At 33.4% G+C, this 15,181-nt stretch overlaps 1 protein-coding gene and 1 non-coding gene across 3 annotated transcripts; both read right to left on the reverse strand.

The window, feature by feature from the left end:
* Positions 1-8,345: 8,345 nt before the first annotated feature.
* LOC110736944 (sugar transporter ERD6-like 5) lies at positions 8,346-13,659 on the reverse strand. Of its 2 annotated transcripts, XM_021917282.1 has the most exons (19): positions 13,337-13,659; positions 12,735-12,797; positions 11,877-11,966; positions 11,714-11,773; positions 10,980-11,045; positions 10,825-10,890; positions 10,675-10,750; positions 10,529-10,593; positions 10,338-10,430; positions 10,167-10,247; positions 9,995-10,079; positions 9,853-9,896; positions 9,707-9,769; positions 9,580-9,639; positions 9,415-9,468; positions 9,254-9,313; positions 9,010-9,124; positions 8,756-8,904; positions 8,346-8,538 (listed from the first exon to the last, which is right to left on the reverse strand). In XM_021917282.1, exons 1-18 carry the CDS (start codon positions 13,493-13,495, stop codon positions 8,774-8,776), a joined length of 1,431 nt encoding a protein of 476 aa, XP_021772974.1. In that variant the 5' UTR covers positions 13,496-13,659; the 3' UTR covers positions 8,346-8,538; positions 8,756-8,773. The 2 variants fall into 2 exon arrangements, with proteins under 2 accessions (XP_021772974.1, XP_021772973.1); XM_021917281.1 differs by lacking the exon at positions 8,346-8,538 and having other exon boundaries at positions 8,601-8,904.
* Positions 13,660-13,663: 4 nt separating this feature from the next.
* TRNAE-UUC lies at positions 13,664-13,735 on the reverse strand. The gene has a single exon. It is a non-coding gene; the product is annotated as a tRNA-Glu (tRNA).
* Between the last annotated feature and the right edge of the window lie 1,446 nt (positions 13,736-15,181).

Raw genomic sequence — 15,181 nt, forward strand, 5'->3', positions numbered from 1 at the left:
TAATAACTTTTACCTTAAATTTATCCAACTTACCGCCTAATAACATTCGACCCAAACATAACCTCATGAACTCGAATACACTCGCTTTAAACTTGACATGACACAACTTGAAGTCGAAATTAAAACTGGGCTAAATTTGACTCGACTCAAACCCCCAATTTGCACTTATAAAGCTAAACAATCCGAAATAACCTAAGCAAAAATTGACCAGATCCAAACCTGATAAACATGAATCGTACCTATATTGATATGACATGACCCAACTTGAGTATGACCCGAGACCAACCTAACCTCATCCAAACCTGAGTTGAATACCCGAACTTACATCTTTGGACATGATCGATTATGTTTTTACCTTAGGTTTAATTTTAATTACACCGTATCAATCTAAATTATGGCGTTTGGTTTGTAGAATATAGGTATGAGGTATGAGTTTAGAATGACTAAAACTCATACCATATGTTTGGTAGTCAAAAGTATGAATTTTAAACCTATACCTCGAACCCATGAGGTATGGGGTTTAGAAACCTTGGAGGGTAGGGTTGTTCAGAGTGCGGTCTGGACCGCACCAAACCGCAATTTTGTAATTTGGTGTGGTTTGCGGTTTGAAAATTGCGGTGCGATTTCCGAAAATAACCAAACCACACTTTTGCGGTTTGGTGTGGTTTCCAAAACATTTTTTAGTGCGGTTTGCGGTTTGGACCGTCAAACCTCTAACCGTTATGCCAATTTTATAATATTTTTATAAAAAGTATATAAAATAGCTTAGAAATATGATATAATTTTTTTACTATTAGCTAATTAAAAGTTAAAAAAAGAGTTTAATGTTTAAATTATAAATTAATAATTACAAAATAAAATAAAAAGTCATTTTTTATAAAAAAAAAATTCATAATTTTTAAAAAATGTGGCTAAACCGCAAACCGCACCGCACCAAACCGCATTTTGCGGTGTGGTTTGGCTATAAATGCGGTTTGGTGCGGTTTGAAAAAAATGCAAACCGCACCACAGACACTCCTACTTGGGGGGGGGGGTGGTAGGGGGGAGGTGGGTTTGGCTCATTTCAATTCCCTTAGGTATCAAATAAAAGGAGGTAATAGTGAGAGATTTCATTTCAGAATTGAACCAAACACATGGTATTAAGTATCAAATTCCAACCTGATACCACCTTAACCCTATTCTTGATTCTAAACCCTAACCACTCTGGGAACCAAACGCTCCCTAAACTTTAACTAGACCTAATTAAGCCTTAAACTCAACTATTTTGTAAGATCGGTGAAGAGAACGAACCCCGGCTTTGATTTAATATAAGTTTAGTGAATGAAAGTGGACCATCTAGATCCTTTGTATGAATTGTATCAAGATCCTTCATACTTCACGCCATTACGTGTATCGGTGTATGGGTCTATATTCGAATGTTTCCTCAACTACGAAGAAAGTTCATATATACTTCCTCTGAAAACAAAATTCATGAACCGTGGGAAGGTGCAACAAACTTCCATTCATTGAGAATTGAGACTAGACTAAATCCTTTGACTTGCTAATATATTACGAATATGATGACGAATTTAATCATTTTTGACATAAACTAAGATTTTCTACGTTACACAATATAATTTAAAGTAATGTTACATTGTTATTTGGATTGTGGCAAGAGATATTAGAATAAATAACATCTGGTAAGCTTATCAGAATATATTTAACAAATGCATCAACCAAATCTTCTCCCAATTGAATTGTTTGTTTGGACATAATATTAAAAATTAAAAAGAGCGGCCATCAAGCAATATATTCCTTGTTTTCAGTGTATATATCTAGACATGCTCCAATCATTTACTTCATCCGTTTCCTTGATTAGTTCCTCTTCGAATATTTCATTAAACGGACAAAACTTTAATCATTCAAAAATAATGTCCTTAAGAATATATACCGCGTATGTATATTTCTTATTTGATGTGATTTAAACTTTTTTTTTTATCTGTTTTAATACGTTGTTTGATTTGATTTAACTTTGTCCTTATATGTGATCTAGTTTATAAGGAATATTTTTTTACAAATGAGGTCTTTTTAGAATAGTATTGATTTGTATTTTATTAAAATGTAACTTTCATAATTTTGTGTTTAAAACATTATTTTTCTGATCTCAACTTCTTTATGTAAGAGAAAAAGTTTTGATATGGATAAGTGTATATAATACGTATTAACTCAAATTGTTGTCCTTTCATGAATTTATTATAACACACAAATTTGTTTAGATAGTGACATCTCACAAAAAAAGTCCAAAAAAAAAAAAATAAAAAAAAAATTACTATCTTTGTTTTTGAAAACGACTCATTTATAATTCAGGTAGTCAAAATAATATAACTTTGTTCACATTATATGATTTGCATAAAGATCAAAATTAGAATTTGGGATCTAATTTTTTTTTTTTTTTTTTAATTTAAATAGTATTTAGTAATTCCCCCCAAAAAAAAAATATTTAGTAAAAATAATTTAAATTCAGTTAAAGTAAGATGCAATTCGATTGGCAGTGAAGTAAAATAAGTTAAATTTAGCAAAAATAACTTCTATTGTAAAAATAATTTAAGTTCAGCAAAAATAATTTAATTTTAATTAAAATAATTTTAGTTAAAAAAAACGTGAAGAGAACATGATCTAAATTAATTTTATAAAATTAAGCTAAGTTTAGTAATTATTTGTGTTCACTTCACCTTATAAAATTATTTTAGACCGTCTTATGTATGGCTGGCCACACCATGTGGCCGGTTATAAAAGAACAAATTAAAATAACTCTTATAACACTGACCGAGTAACCTTTGTAATACTGATCGAGTAACCCTTATGACACTGACCGAGTAACTCATATAATCCTGATGAAGTAACCCTGTAACACTGACCGAGTAACCCCGCCCTATAATACTAACGAAGTAACCCCCATTATTGCTGGCCACACGGTGTATAAAAATTTGTGAAATTATTTTTAATGAACTCGTATTAATTTTACTGAATATTATTTTTGTAAGGTGAAGTGAACAGGGTCTTAGTAAAATTCAATAACAATTAGAAGAAATTTAATAGTGAATGAAAAAGAATAAATTTCATGCGTAATATAATTTAAATTCAACAAAAATAATTAATTTCAATAAAAATAATATGAGTTTATAAAAATAATTTAACTTCAATATAAATTAAGTTTTAAGAATAGCCTTATTCCCCATTAGTTTTTCCACTAAATGAAGCCCGTACGATGCACGATTTGTTTGTATTTTTTTAAATAAATAATTTTGGTTATTTTATTAGTTTTACGTAGCATATTATTTAATATTTTTATTTTAAAATAAATTTTAAATATCCTCTCATTTGTTATATATTTAGATAAAATTCCTAATCTCAAAAGATAATATTTTATCGTAATTAATTTAAACTTTAAAATCTCATTCGCCAATTTTGCTTATATGCATATGAATTATTTAATTCTAAAAGAAATTATAAATCTCTTATTTAATTGGCTATAACCAAAATTTATTATCCTACATGGCGCATTAAGAAAATTTAATCCTACGTGGCTCTCTAAAAACTTGGGAAAAAACTCCCCTTTATATATATACACTAGTTTTGTGCCCGGGCGATGCCCAGATGGTTGATAAAATTTTAAGATAACATTTTTACTTGAATGTTAAAAAATACGGTCATATAATCCGTTATGATAATGTAGGATATTTAGACATACGATATCATATGGTTTATATTTATATAATAGTGTACTATTTGTAGTTTTGTTTGTAAATAGGTATATAAGTTATTATTGACTTGAAATTACTTATATTGAGCTTAAATTATTCTCACTGAGCTTAAAGTATCTTTACCAAACTAAAATTATTTTTACAGATTAAAATTCATTTTTACTGATTCTCTATTATTTTTTAAATAAATTAAATAACAATGCATTTTGTATGCGGCTGGCCACACCATTTGGCCGGACAAAGTAACCCCTATAAAACTGACCGAGTAATCCTTGTAATACTAACTGAGTAACCCCTAATTATAACACTAATTGAGTAACCACTATAACACTGAACCAAGTAACCCCTATAGCACTCACGAAATAACTCTTATAATAGTTGGTGACACGGTTTGACCAGCTACATATAAAAGTTTGTGATTACATATATTAAAATGGATCTTATTTTAAAGAACTTTTTAAAACAAATTTGATGATGGAAATAGTACTGAGTTATAAGATAATATTTTATTTTAATTAATTTAAACTTTAAAATCTCATTCGCCAATTTTGCTTATATGGCATATGAATTATTTAATTCTAAAAGAAATTATAAATATCTTATTTAATTGGATATAACTAAAATTTATTATCCTACAAGGCGCGTTAAGAAAATTTAATCCTACTTGGCTCTCTAAAAACTTGGGAAAAAACTCCCATTTATATATATACACTAGTTTTGTGTGTGGCGATGCCCACATAGTTGATAAAAGTTTAGGATAAACTTTTCTGGATTGAATTTAAATTCGATTCTATAATCCCTTTTGATAATGCATGATATTTAGACATGCTGAATTCAAATAGATTTTATTGAATTGAAATTATTTTTACTGAACTAAAAGTATTTTTAACAAAACAAAATTATTTTCCATGATTAAAACTTATTTTCACTAATTCTCTATTATTTTTGTAAATTAATTAAATATATTATAAATGGATCTTATTTTAAAGACTTTTTAAAACGAATTTTATGATGGAAATAGTACCAAATTATAAAATATTTATTAAAAGTTATGATTAATTTTGTATAGATATGAAATATTAGAAGTATATCGATAATAAAACTCTATACAAAAATTTTATCTTAAATATCTATTTAAACTTCGCTTACTTCGCTTACTTCGCGATGCCTAGGTTGTTTATTGAAATTTAGGATAAACTTTTTGGCTTGAATGTTAAATACGATCATATAATCCGATCCGTTTTGATAATGCAGGATATTTAGACATGCGATATCATACTTAAATTATTTTTACTAAACTGAAAGTATTTTTACTAAACTAAACTTATTTTTACTGATTAAAACTTTTTTTTTTAACTAATTCTCTATTATTTTTTAAAATAATATATTATATTATTTTAAAGAACTTTTTAAAACAAATTTTATGATGGAAATAGAACCAAGTTAGTAAATATTTATTAAAAGTTATGATTAATTTTGTATATATGAAATATTAGTAGTTTATCGATAATAAAACTCTATGCAAGATTTTTATCTTTAAAAATCTATCCAAAAAAGTATATTGATAATAAATATTTATTAAAAAGTATATCAATATTAAAAGTATATCGATAATAAAACTCTATACAACAATTTTATCTTAAAAATTTATCTAAAAATCGCTTACTTAGCATAATATGTGTCATAATAATACCTATTGGCTTCTACGTGGCGCGACACTTGGTGAAAAACTGAGATGTCAAGTGTCGCTGTCTCGTGGCCTGTCTGCGAGATTGACTTTATTTATTAGTGATATGATATGATATTAGATTGTATTTTACTTAGTTTAATCTATTTTGCGTGAAACAACTTACTAGTTCCTTTTTTTAAAAGGGTTGTACTACATCAAATTTATAATAGAAGTAGAGGTGTCAAAACCACACCCGACTCGATATGAAACCGATCTGAAAAATATCCGATTCAGATTTGGACTCATGTGGACACAATAATTTATCATGACTCAACTTTTAAAATTGACCCAACCCGACCCGACCTCATCAGACCCGATCCGATCATTCGAATTGGCACTTCTAAATACAAGGAGTATAAATCATCTTATACGCACCTCTAGCTGTAGAGTTGGCGAGTCATTTCTTTAATGTATAGAAGCACACTTTTAATTATTATATATATATATATATATATATATATATATATATATATTTTTGAGGAAAAAATATGATGAGTTTTTTAAAAGATAGGCATCCAGCATATAAGCCTGATTTACAAAAAATTGCAAATTAGGGATAGTTTTTGTCATTTCAGTAATAAACGGGAGTAGTTTTACCATTTCATCATTTGATAAATGAGGGACAACTTTGTCATTTTATTTAAAAAAAAAAAAAAAAAAAACCACATAAGGTGATTGATTTACAAATTTTGTAAATTAGCCTTATAAACTTGCATTATCTCTTTTTAAAATCAATAATCTAATATGGAGTACATAGTACTTCATATATAATTTATGTTATTGCACGAGTTTAAAACTAGCATCAAATCAAAGAAGTTAAAACACTTATATCATCATTATGGATATTATCTCACTCGCCAATTTCCTATCCTATCACACCCGCGTATCCTTCTTATCCCTATCTCTCATACCAAAAACTCCGAAACGGCAAGAACAGGCGCTTGCTTGATTGCTACTGCAGCAGCTCCAGAGCTCCTGCTTTGGAATCATGCAACAGAGGGAGAGAGAGGTGGATAGGCAAGATTAGATAAAAGAACGAAGCATCCTATCTGTTTGAAAATTGAGCTTTGATCCTAGGAGTTTGGAGTCTAGAAATAACAATACACTTATATACCAATCTTATTCGGTTGTTCAGCCACCTTTCAGGTGCTTCAACTAGATATGTACGTACCCCTTTTCGATCTCTGTGTTTCATTGGTAAGGAAAAGAGGCCATTAGAGGGAGGTTAAGGTTAAAGGAAAGTCTCAAATGAACTCGTAGAGTACCGGTCCCTAGACTGTAAGGATATGTGATCAGAGTGAGGTGGTGTTCCGGATTTATGGTGCGGTTCAGGCGGGGTTGTGAGGGTGTGGCGGGGTGGTGGTGGTGGTGGTTGGAATAAGGTGGCAGAGGAAAACTTTCATCACTTTAAAGTGACAATTTAAGTAACACTCCGTAGCCTGCAACTATTGTACCGAAACGTGTTTGTTTTTAGGAAATGTTGTAATTAATATCTAACGGACAAAATATAATTAAAAATCCCATAATTTAATAATGCCATAAACTTCTATACAAGTATAACGAACAATGGCTATTGAGAGCCAAAACGATTGGATTGTAAATTTGGGATACTTGCAACTATCTCACTGTTAGAGTAGTCTTCATAATAGGTGTTATGAATGATGGGAAATTAGTCCCACATTGGTAGAATAGAAGTTGGTTATATAGGTTAGTCTATATAGCTTAATATTGGGATGGAAGTCCCACATTGGTAGAATAGAAGAAGTTAGCTTGTTCAATTCTATTTAACTTGTTGTTGGGAAGAAAGTTCCACATTTGTTGAATAGAGGATATTAGCTTACTCTATTCTATTTAACTTGATGTTGGGAAGAAAAGTTTAGTTTGGAGCTAGACTATAAGTTTAATATTTGGAGCATAACAAAAATTTTAACGTGTGTCATGGTTTATGACCACGGGCCCAGTCAGGCGGGCTTTGTCCGGTCGGGCGCGAGCATATACTTAGAAAAATAATATTTGCTCGCCTGATAAGGCTAAATTAGCTCAGTCGAGAGCGAGAGCAAACTTATTTTCTAAAGTGTTGGCGGCCCGATCGGGCAGGTTTTTGCCCAGTTGAGCGCAAGCCAAGTTAAAAGTTTTGTTTTATTGCCCGATCGGGCGAGTGTAAGCGGTTACTTTCCTACGGTTAATTGTTTATGATAATAGTGTTATATTTTGGAAAATAGTGACTCTTGGATTAAAAAGGCTGTTCATATATATATTTAATTGCTCCATATTATAACTTACTTTTCAACTTCTTCCTTATCTATCCTAATTTCTTAAAGTGTTCTTAGGGAGTTTCAATTACATTGCTTTAATTGATCTCGAAATTAAGTGAAATTCTGGAAGCATATTAACCGGTAACCCATTGCAATCACAGTGGGGGTTAAAATTGTTTTAAGGACAGTATATTTGTTGACAGCATGGCATAAGCCATTGTGGGAGAAGGGAGAGATCAGGGCTTGGAATGCAAGGACCGTGCCTGTGGGCAAAAGGTTAACAAGGTTTGCAGCGCCAGATAAGGTCTTGTGGACCGAGCCTGTACTCCGGGGTATGGATGTGCTGAGCAAGGGCCCGTTAAGGGGTGGCTTATTTGATGATTGTTGTGAGTTAGGGGCATTCGCCATGGTGAATAATCAATTAATCACTTTGGGGATCAGATTTAATTTGATTTGATTTGATCTAAACAGAACTGAACGTGGTTATATATAATTTGGTTAGTTAGATGGAAAAGGAGTGGTCAAATTTTGGTAGAGTTTTTGCCTTGGCTTTTTTTGTACGGGTAACTAACTAACTTCATGCAAAGGCAGCAAAACATAATAATCATGTGAGATGTTTAGGAGTTATAGCGTCTTGGGCATCTTTGTGATGTGTATGCCAAACTGTGTAACAAAAATGACAACATATGATTTGTAGTACATGGTTTAAGATGATTGCAATATTCACAAGTAACACTGCAGATTCACGGTAACATTTTGGATAAAAAGACCTAACAGAAAAATGACCTCTTTTGTCTTTACCTCTACGTATCTGCACGAAAATTACGATGATGTCCATTTAGATTTTATCACATATTATGCTTAGCTAGAATGTCATACTTAAGAAGTCATAGCATTATAGCAATATGAAGTAAGTACATATCTATCGATATTTCTCAAGATGAACTCTATGTAAACATGAATCAGGTGAGGCGGCTAAAGTTATAAAAAAAAAAAAAAAAGAATGGATGATGATAGATTATAGATACCAGTTTCAGTGAATTTATCTATCTGCTTGATGTTGCGGGATTCATGGATGCCTGTATCTCTTCCAATGTACGCTCCTTAGTCTCAGGTACAAGCATCGCAACAAAAACAACAGTTGCACCACAAATGATGCAGTATATGAAGAAAGTACCTGTTATGAAAATTTCCAAGTTATATGAATATCAGAATATCCAGGTGACTGTCAAAGCTCAAAGCAAACAAAAAGTTCAGGATAGCAAGGAATTGTGTTCATTACCAGATGAGCTCCAGCTCATCAAGAAGTTGAAGGTAAATGAAATCATCCACGAGCCAAGCCAATTTACTACTGTGACAAGACTACCAGCTAAACCCTTCACATTCATTGGAAAAATCTACGAAAAAATATGCAACTGTCATTACATGAAATGAAAGCTTACTACTGTGACAACTTTTTGACAAAGTTATGAAGAAATACAAATTCTGTGAAGGAAGCATATGATGCATAGAGTTATAGATCCTACCTCGGACATAATTACCCATGGTACACCACCCATTCCCAATGAGAAGGATGCCGAGAACATCTAGATCAAAGCAAGAGCAGAACAGAATTAAGCTCAAAACTAAGGAGGAAAGGAAGAAAAAAAAGGAGCGAATAAGGTAGCTTATGTTTAATGCGTCTTACCAACACTCCAATAAGTGCCAAAAAGGGAGCTTCAGTATTCCACATGTGAAAATCCTGCAAATGAACAACTTTTGATAAGAAATTTCACAGGTGAAGATTATATTTTAGACTCATGGAAGAGTGGGAAAGGTTGGGGTGGGAGTTTGGGGTGAGTGAGAAGAGGACCTGGAGCAAGAATGATAATCCTGTCAAGAAGCAACCCAAGCAAGTCCCAGCTGCCGAAATCTGAATTCACAAGCAACGAATTCAGGTCTCTATTTATTGGCAATGCAGATGCATGTAAAGAACTCACCATTAGAAGAGGTCGTCGTCCAGATTTGTCCATCAATACAGTGCCCACAACTGTCATAGGAATCTGTCATCGGTAGTTATACTGTCTTAGAGACATGCACAAGAAGATTTCTGAGAAACAATAATAAGTTGAAAGCAGCAGTGAACCTGAATTGCAACCATTGCTAGTGTCCCCACTCTTCCCGACAAACCTGAGCAAACATGAAGTTAATGACAAAAAAGGATTAACTGCAAAGTTTTGCAAACATTCCATTGTTAGAAGAAGTACCAAGAAGCAGCATTTAAATACCAGCAGATTCGAATATAGAATTTGCATAAAATACAACCCCATTAACACCTCCAAATTGTTGGAAGACCATCAGCCCAACTCCTACCTAAATCAGATTTAAAGCAATTTGAGAAAAAACCAGGTATGCTAAAAGACATAAAAGGGACTGCAGCTCATAATTTGAGACACTCACTATCAGTGAACGCGTGTATTCTCTTTTGAATAGGTCTAGAAACTTTGCTTCAGATAAATGCTGAAGGGTTTCTGTATACTCCTGAAACATGTAAAAGGCTTAACTCATTCTCCATGCTATGCAAATTAAGGACTCACAAAAACAAGAAAAATCAAGAATTGGATAAATCACCTTAATCTCAGCAGCTTCTGCTGAAGTATCAGCGTGTTGTCCCCTTAGGGACTTCAAAACATCTTCACACTCTTCCCATCTTGAATTCTTTGCCTGTACAAGATTTCCAGGTTAAACCTTTACCACTGGTCAAGCCTTTTTCGGTACAGCTCAATTAAGCTACTCTACTGTAACATACTGATCTCACTTACAAGCCAACGTGGGGACTCCGGGATAAAGAACACACCTAGAAACTGTAGGATACTTGGAATTAGCCCTGAAAACAGGGAAAAAAAGTCAAGAAGTTGTAAAACTGATACCACCATCTACTCCAGTCAAAGGTTTAGGAAAAGAGTACCAATTACGGCAAGGACTCGCCAATGAATGATAGTTCCAACAAGCCACATTGTTGACACACCACAGCAAATCATCAACTGCCATTGAGAATATGTAAGCTATAAGTACGAACTTGGTTAGCTAACCAGATCACAGATTCAAGAGACAGAACCTGATGGGCTGCGGTAAATCTTCCTCTAAGGTTTTTAGGGGTGATTTCAGCAACATACACAGGTACCTGTTATGATTTTAGGACAGAACTTACAATGTTTCGCATTGACATGCAAGTAAACTGAGCTAAGTGCTTGTATATGATGTTGTACTTACTACATAAGAAAGGATCCCAATTCCAACACCGTTAAATAGCCTTGCAGTATCAAGTAACCAAGCCACCTTCAGCAAAAATGTCAAGTACATTGAAAGCACATTATTGCAAGGGGAAAAAAAAGCCTATGAAACCGTCCTAAAGGGGAAGGTAAATGTACTAGGTTCATTTGGCACATGCCAAGTATATTATCAGTTCCTACCTTTTGAAGGATGAAAAATGATTCTGAAATCAACTAAGTTTTCTCAGTGAAATTCAGTTTGACATGCAAAAGGGGAGTCTTATGATTTTCCAAGAATAGGGTTTGGTCTCATGAAAAAATCTTAGATATACCAAAACAATTGTGATCTGATCTTTTATTGAGGATAAATGCAGTTTTGAACTCATGATCTGGCAAACAAATATTATAATCATGATCATACAAGAATTTGATTAAAAAAAAAAAAAAAACCACAACAAAACCAGAAAATATGCAAGAAATGTTGTACTAAAGTAAACCTGAGAATTGAGCTATGAGTTCGGACAAACTACCATCATCATCAGAATTCTGTAAGATAAATAATTCCACTCATGTTTAACCAGAGTATTGAACAATGGATGCAAATAAGTTATACATAACCCTTGTCAAGCAGCACATATATATGTTATGTTTGCTTTGATTGATGAGATTCTGAATATTCGGATAAAACATAAGGGTACCTGAGCATTCACAGTTGGAAGAAATAAGAATCCAAACCTTAGCAAATACAATTGTAAGACTTCCTACAAGGCAAAGAAGTTCCGACAATGCCATAGCCTGTAAAAACAGATCACTTGCAAATAAGAATGAAGGAAGATAATTTTAGCAGACAGTAACATTTGCCAAAGATTGATCAGTTAGGAAGAGCGAAACAACTTACACCCCGTCTCCCAAAATTATCTGCTATCCGGCCACTTACTACTGCACCCATCATTGCTCCAACTGTCAATATCGATCCAAAGACTGAATACTGTATTACCAGGTAATGCAAGTGGTTTAAGTAATTACAAGAAATAGGAAATGTAGCAGTTCACTGAGTGTGATCCTGCAGTATACCATGTTTATTGCAAACAACTTGTCATGAAAAGTTTGAGTAACACTGCTCTTTGCCCACAGGACATCCTAATTCTTAAGGCAACGGTACTGATTTAGTACTTTGTATAACTCATCCTTCCATGTGGCAACTCGAAATCTAAGTCTAAATTTCAGTATACCTTTGTGATTTGAGTCCCTTCTGCAAACATCACTATCCAGGAAACTGAAAGGCTAACTTTGATCAGGGTTTGTTTTATTTATTTAATTTTTCCTTTGAAAGGGTGAGGAAAAAGAAACATTAGGAGACCCTCCTCACGAGGGGGACACCTAATGCAGGGTTTTTTTGGACCTCAATTACATTTTTTTTCATGATAGAATGACGAATATGTACTTATGTAGTCAGTATAAAATGTAATGCGTGCAAGGTGCAACTATAACTAGTCCTTATTCGATTGCCTCTCTCGCTCTCAAATTTGAATGACAAACCTAATTAGGCTTTTCATAAGCATCACTTGACCAGAATAAGCATATCTAGTGACTAGTGTCAGTGACACCTCAAAAATTAACGACATAATAGACCTCGTTCATGACGTTGCACCACACATCACAACATAAACGGGGCATATGAAAGTTTATAGTGATTTGCAATATGCCACAATTGAAAGAAAAAATCATATAAATATTTAAAAAGGATGATGCACACCTGTGCCAAAGTTAAGTCTAGGTCAGATATCATTCCAGATTCAGCAGGTGATGAAAATCCCACCTGCAATAAATCATTTCTTCTTCAAATCTTCAATACAAGTTTTATAATTTTGTCCCAAAATGCACAAAATTGCAAAACCAAATCATTTTCCTTGTCAAATAAATACAAAATAAAAATTAACTTCAACCTTGTGTATATCCTATAAATCCATTCCACCTTCTCATTAATCTCATATATTCCACCAATAAATTCTTGTCCAAATTGAGCACTACATCAATTTAGATGTCAATGCGCTTGGTAAAAGTCTTGAGGGTCATACTCAAAACCGTAATTTAAAAATTACCAAACTTAGACAATTGGGAAATATACCCACTTCATACAAGAAAACCAAAGTAAGTACAAATCAATAACATCCCAAAATATAAACATCTTAATAAAATTAAAAAAATAAAACATAAATAACACTAATGTTAGCAATATACCCACTTCATAAAAGAAAACTAAAGTCAGTACAAATCATTAACACTCCAAAACTTAAACATCTTAATACGAAGTAAAATAAATAAAACAAGAAAGACTAATGTTTAAATTATACTTACTGAAGCACCAAAGACAAAGGAACCAGAAATAGCAACCAAAGTACTCAATATAACAACTGCAGTTGCTGCTGCTGCTGCTGGCGGCCGCGGTGAGCTGTCACCTCTGTCTTTGGCTAGCAAAGGGGTGGATGACATTGATGTTTGGTGCTGATTTTCCATGGTTTCACTCTCGATTGCTCCTTTTTTTCCTGGAAATGACAAAGTTAGTATACTACCAATCAGAGCACATTTATCTGTGAATTGGTGGGTGTAGAACAAAGAAATCCAGACAAAATAGTGGTTCAAATATTCAACTGAGTTAAATTAATAGTTTGTAATACAAAAAAGTTCCGATGCCGGGAATCGAACCCGGGTCTCCTGGGTGAAAGCCAGATATCCTAACCGCTGGACGACATCGGATTTGTTGATGATTGTGCCAACAGTATTAGCATAACAAAAATGATTGGAATTGCTTTATTTTTGACTAATACTCCGTAATAAACTAGAACTGATTTTCTTTTGTTTTGTAGCAAGGATGTCAATGGTGGGGTTGGTTTAGTGAAGAAAACACCTTACATGGTAGGAATGTCAGGGTAAAGTAGGAAACCCGTTCCATCGGAAATGGGTCCTGGTTTGACAGTTGGTGGGGCGGAGATGGGGATAAAAACCATACCCGTCATGGGCGACGGGGCCGGGGTGGATTTTAGGTTGTACCCGCCCCATCCCCGCTCCACCCCGCCCGCTCCGCTTCATACCGGCCCCATCCCCACCTCATACCCATCCATATATTTTAGAAAAAAATTGTATACTTTTATATTATTTCATATAAAAAAATTTACGTAAAATAAAGTAGTAAATATAGTACATACATTATATTATAAAAAAAAAAAAATTTAAAAAGTGTAATATAAACAATGAATTTCTTTTGTTGTAATCTATATTACATAGTGTTGTTGTATTTGGGAGGCGGGGATTAACCGGGTCTTGGTGGGGATTAGTTGGGGGTGGATATTCAAGTGGGGGTGGGGCGGGGTGGGGATGGTTTAAATTGGGCCCGGTGGTGCAGGGTGGGGATGAGTTTGGACCCGCTGCGGGGATGGGGATGAAAATGTTAGGCGGGGATGGGGATGGGGAAGTCAACATCCGCCCTGCCCTGTCCCGCCCCATTGACATCCCTATACATTGGCTTAGTTATGTAATAAATAACGGGTTTAGTGAGTAATATGTATACTTAAAAGATTTATAAAGTGCATTATTTTTTTTAGGTAAGATAAAGGACCCTATTAAACTAGCACATCTTACAAGTTAAGCTTGTTAAACTCTGCAAGTTAACGCTTGAGAGTAAAGTGGAGGTAATGGAATTCTCCTACCCTCAAGCAAATATTGTTGGTGGGTCTATAACCTGTGACCTCAAAGTCACAAGGTGAGTTCCCACCAACTCCATCAAGCTTTGCTTGGATATATAGTACTCTCTTTATTTTCAAAAGTTCGAGAGAATGTTATGTACACCCAAGTACACGGTACATCCATGAGTATTTTATTCTCATTTTGATTATTATTTTTCATTTAATTATTAAATGAATAGCAAAAACTAACCTTAAGTTAATTTGATGCACGGTGCACCCGAGTGTATTTAAAAATTTTCACAAAAGTTCGAGTCGCTTTTTAATTTGAGTCATTTCAAATTGTTAGACTAACTAATACTCGATTCTTTTTCTAGAATCTCTTTTATTATCTTACTCTCATACAGGCATGTCCCATACTATTGTTTATATCACCTACGGAGTACGTAGTTAACGTTTAAGTATATTAACAATTCTTACAAGATTTGAACCCACAACCTCAAGTTTAAACATTAACGTGTTA

This window comes from Chenopodium quinoa, unplaced genomic scaffold (assembly GCF_001683475.1).
Source record: "Chenopodium quinoa cultivar QQ74 unplaced genomic scaffold, ASM168347v1, whole genome shotgun sequence".
In the NCBI taxonomy this organism is placed as follows: domain Eukaryota; kingdom Viridiplantae; phylum Streptophyta; class Magnoliopsida; order Caryophyllales; family Amaranthaceae; genus Chenopodium; species Chenopodium quinoa.

Excerpts from the sequence above, each read along its gene's own strand:
- LOC110736944 (XM_021917282.1), bottom strand. The coding sequence starts at position 13,495 with ATGGAAAATCAGCACCAAACATCAATGTCATCCACCCCTTTGCTAGCC. Across the intron at positions 12,798-13,336 it reads CCTTTGTCTTTGGTGCTTCA|GTGGGATTTTCATCACCTGC; the intron begins GTAAGTATAATT and ends GATTTATTGCAG. Across the intron at positions 10,751-10,824 it reads GATTTACCGCAGCCCATCAG|TTGATGATTTGCTGTGGTGT; the intron begins GTTCTGTCTCTT and ends TCTCAATGGCAG.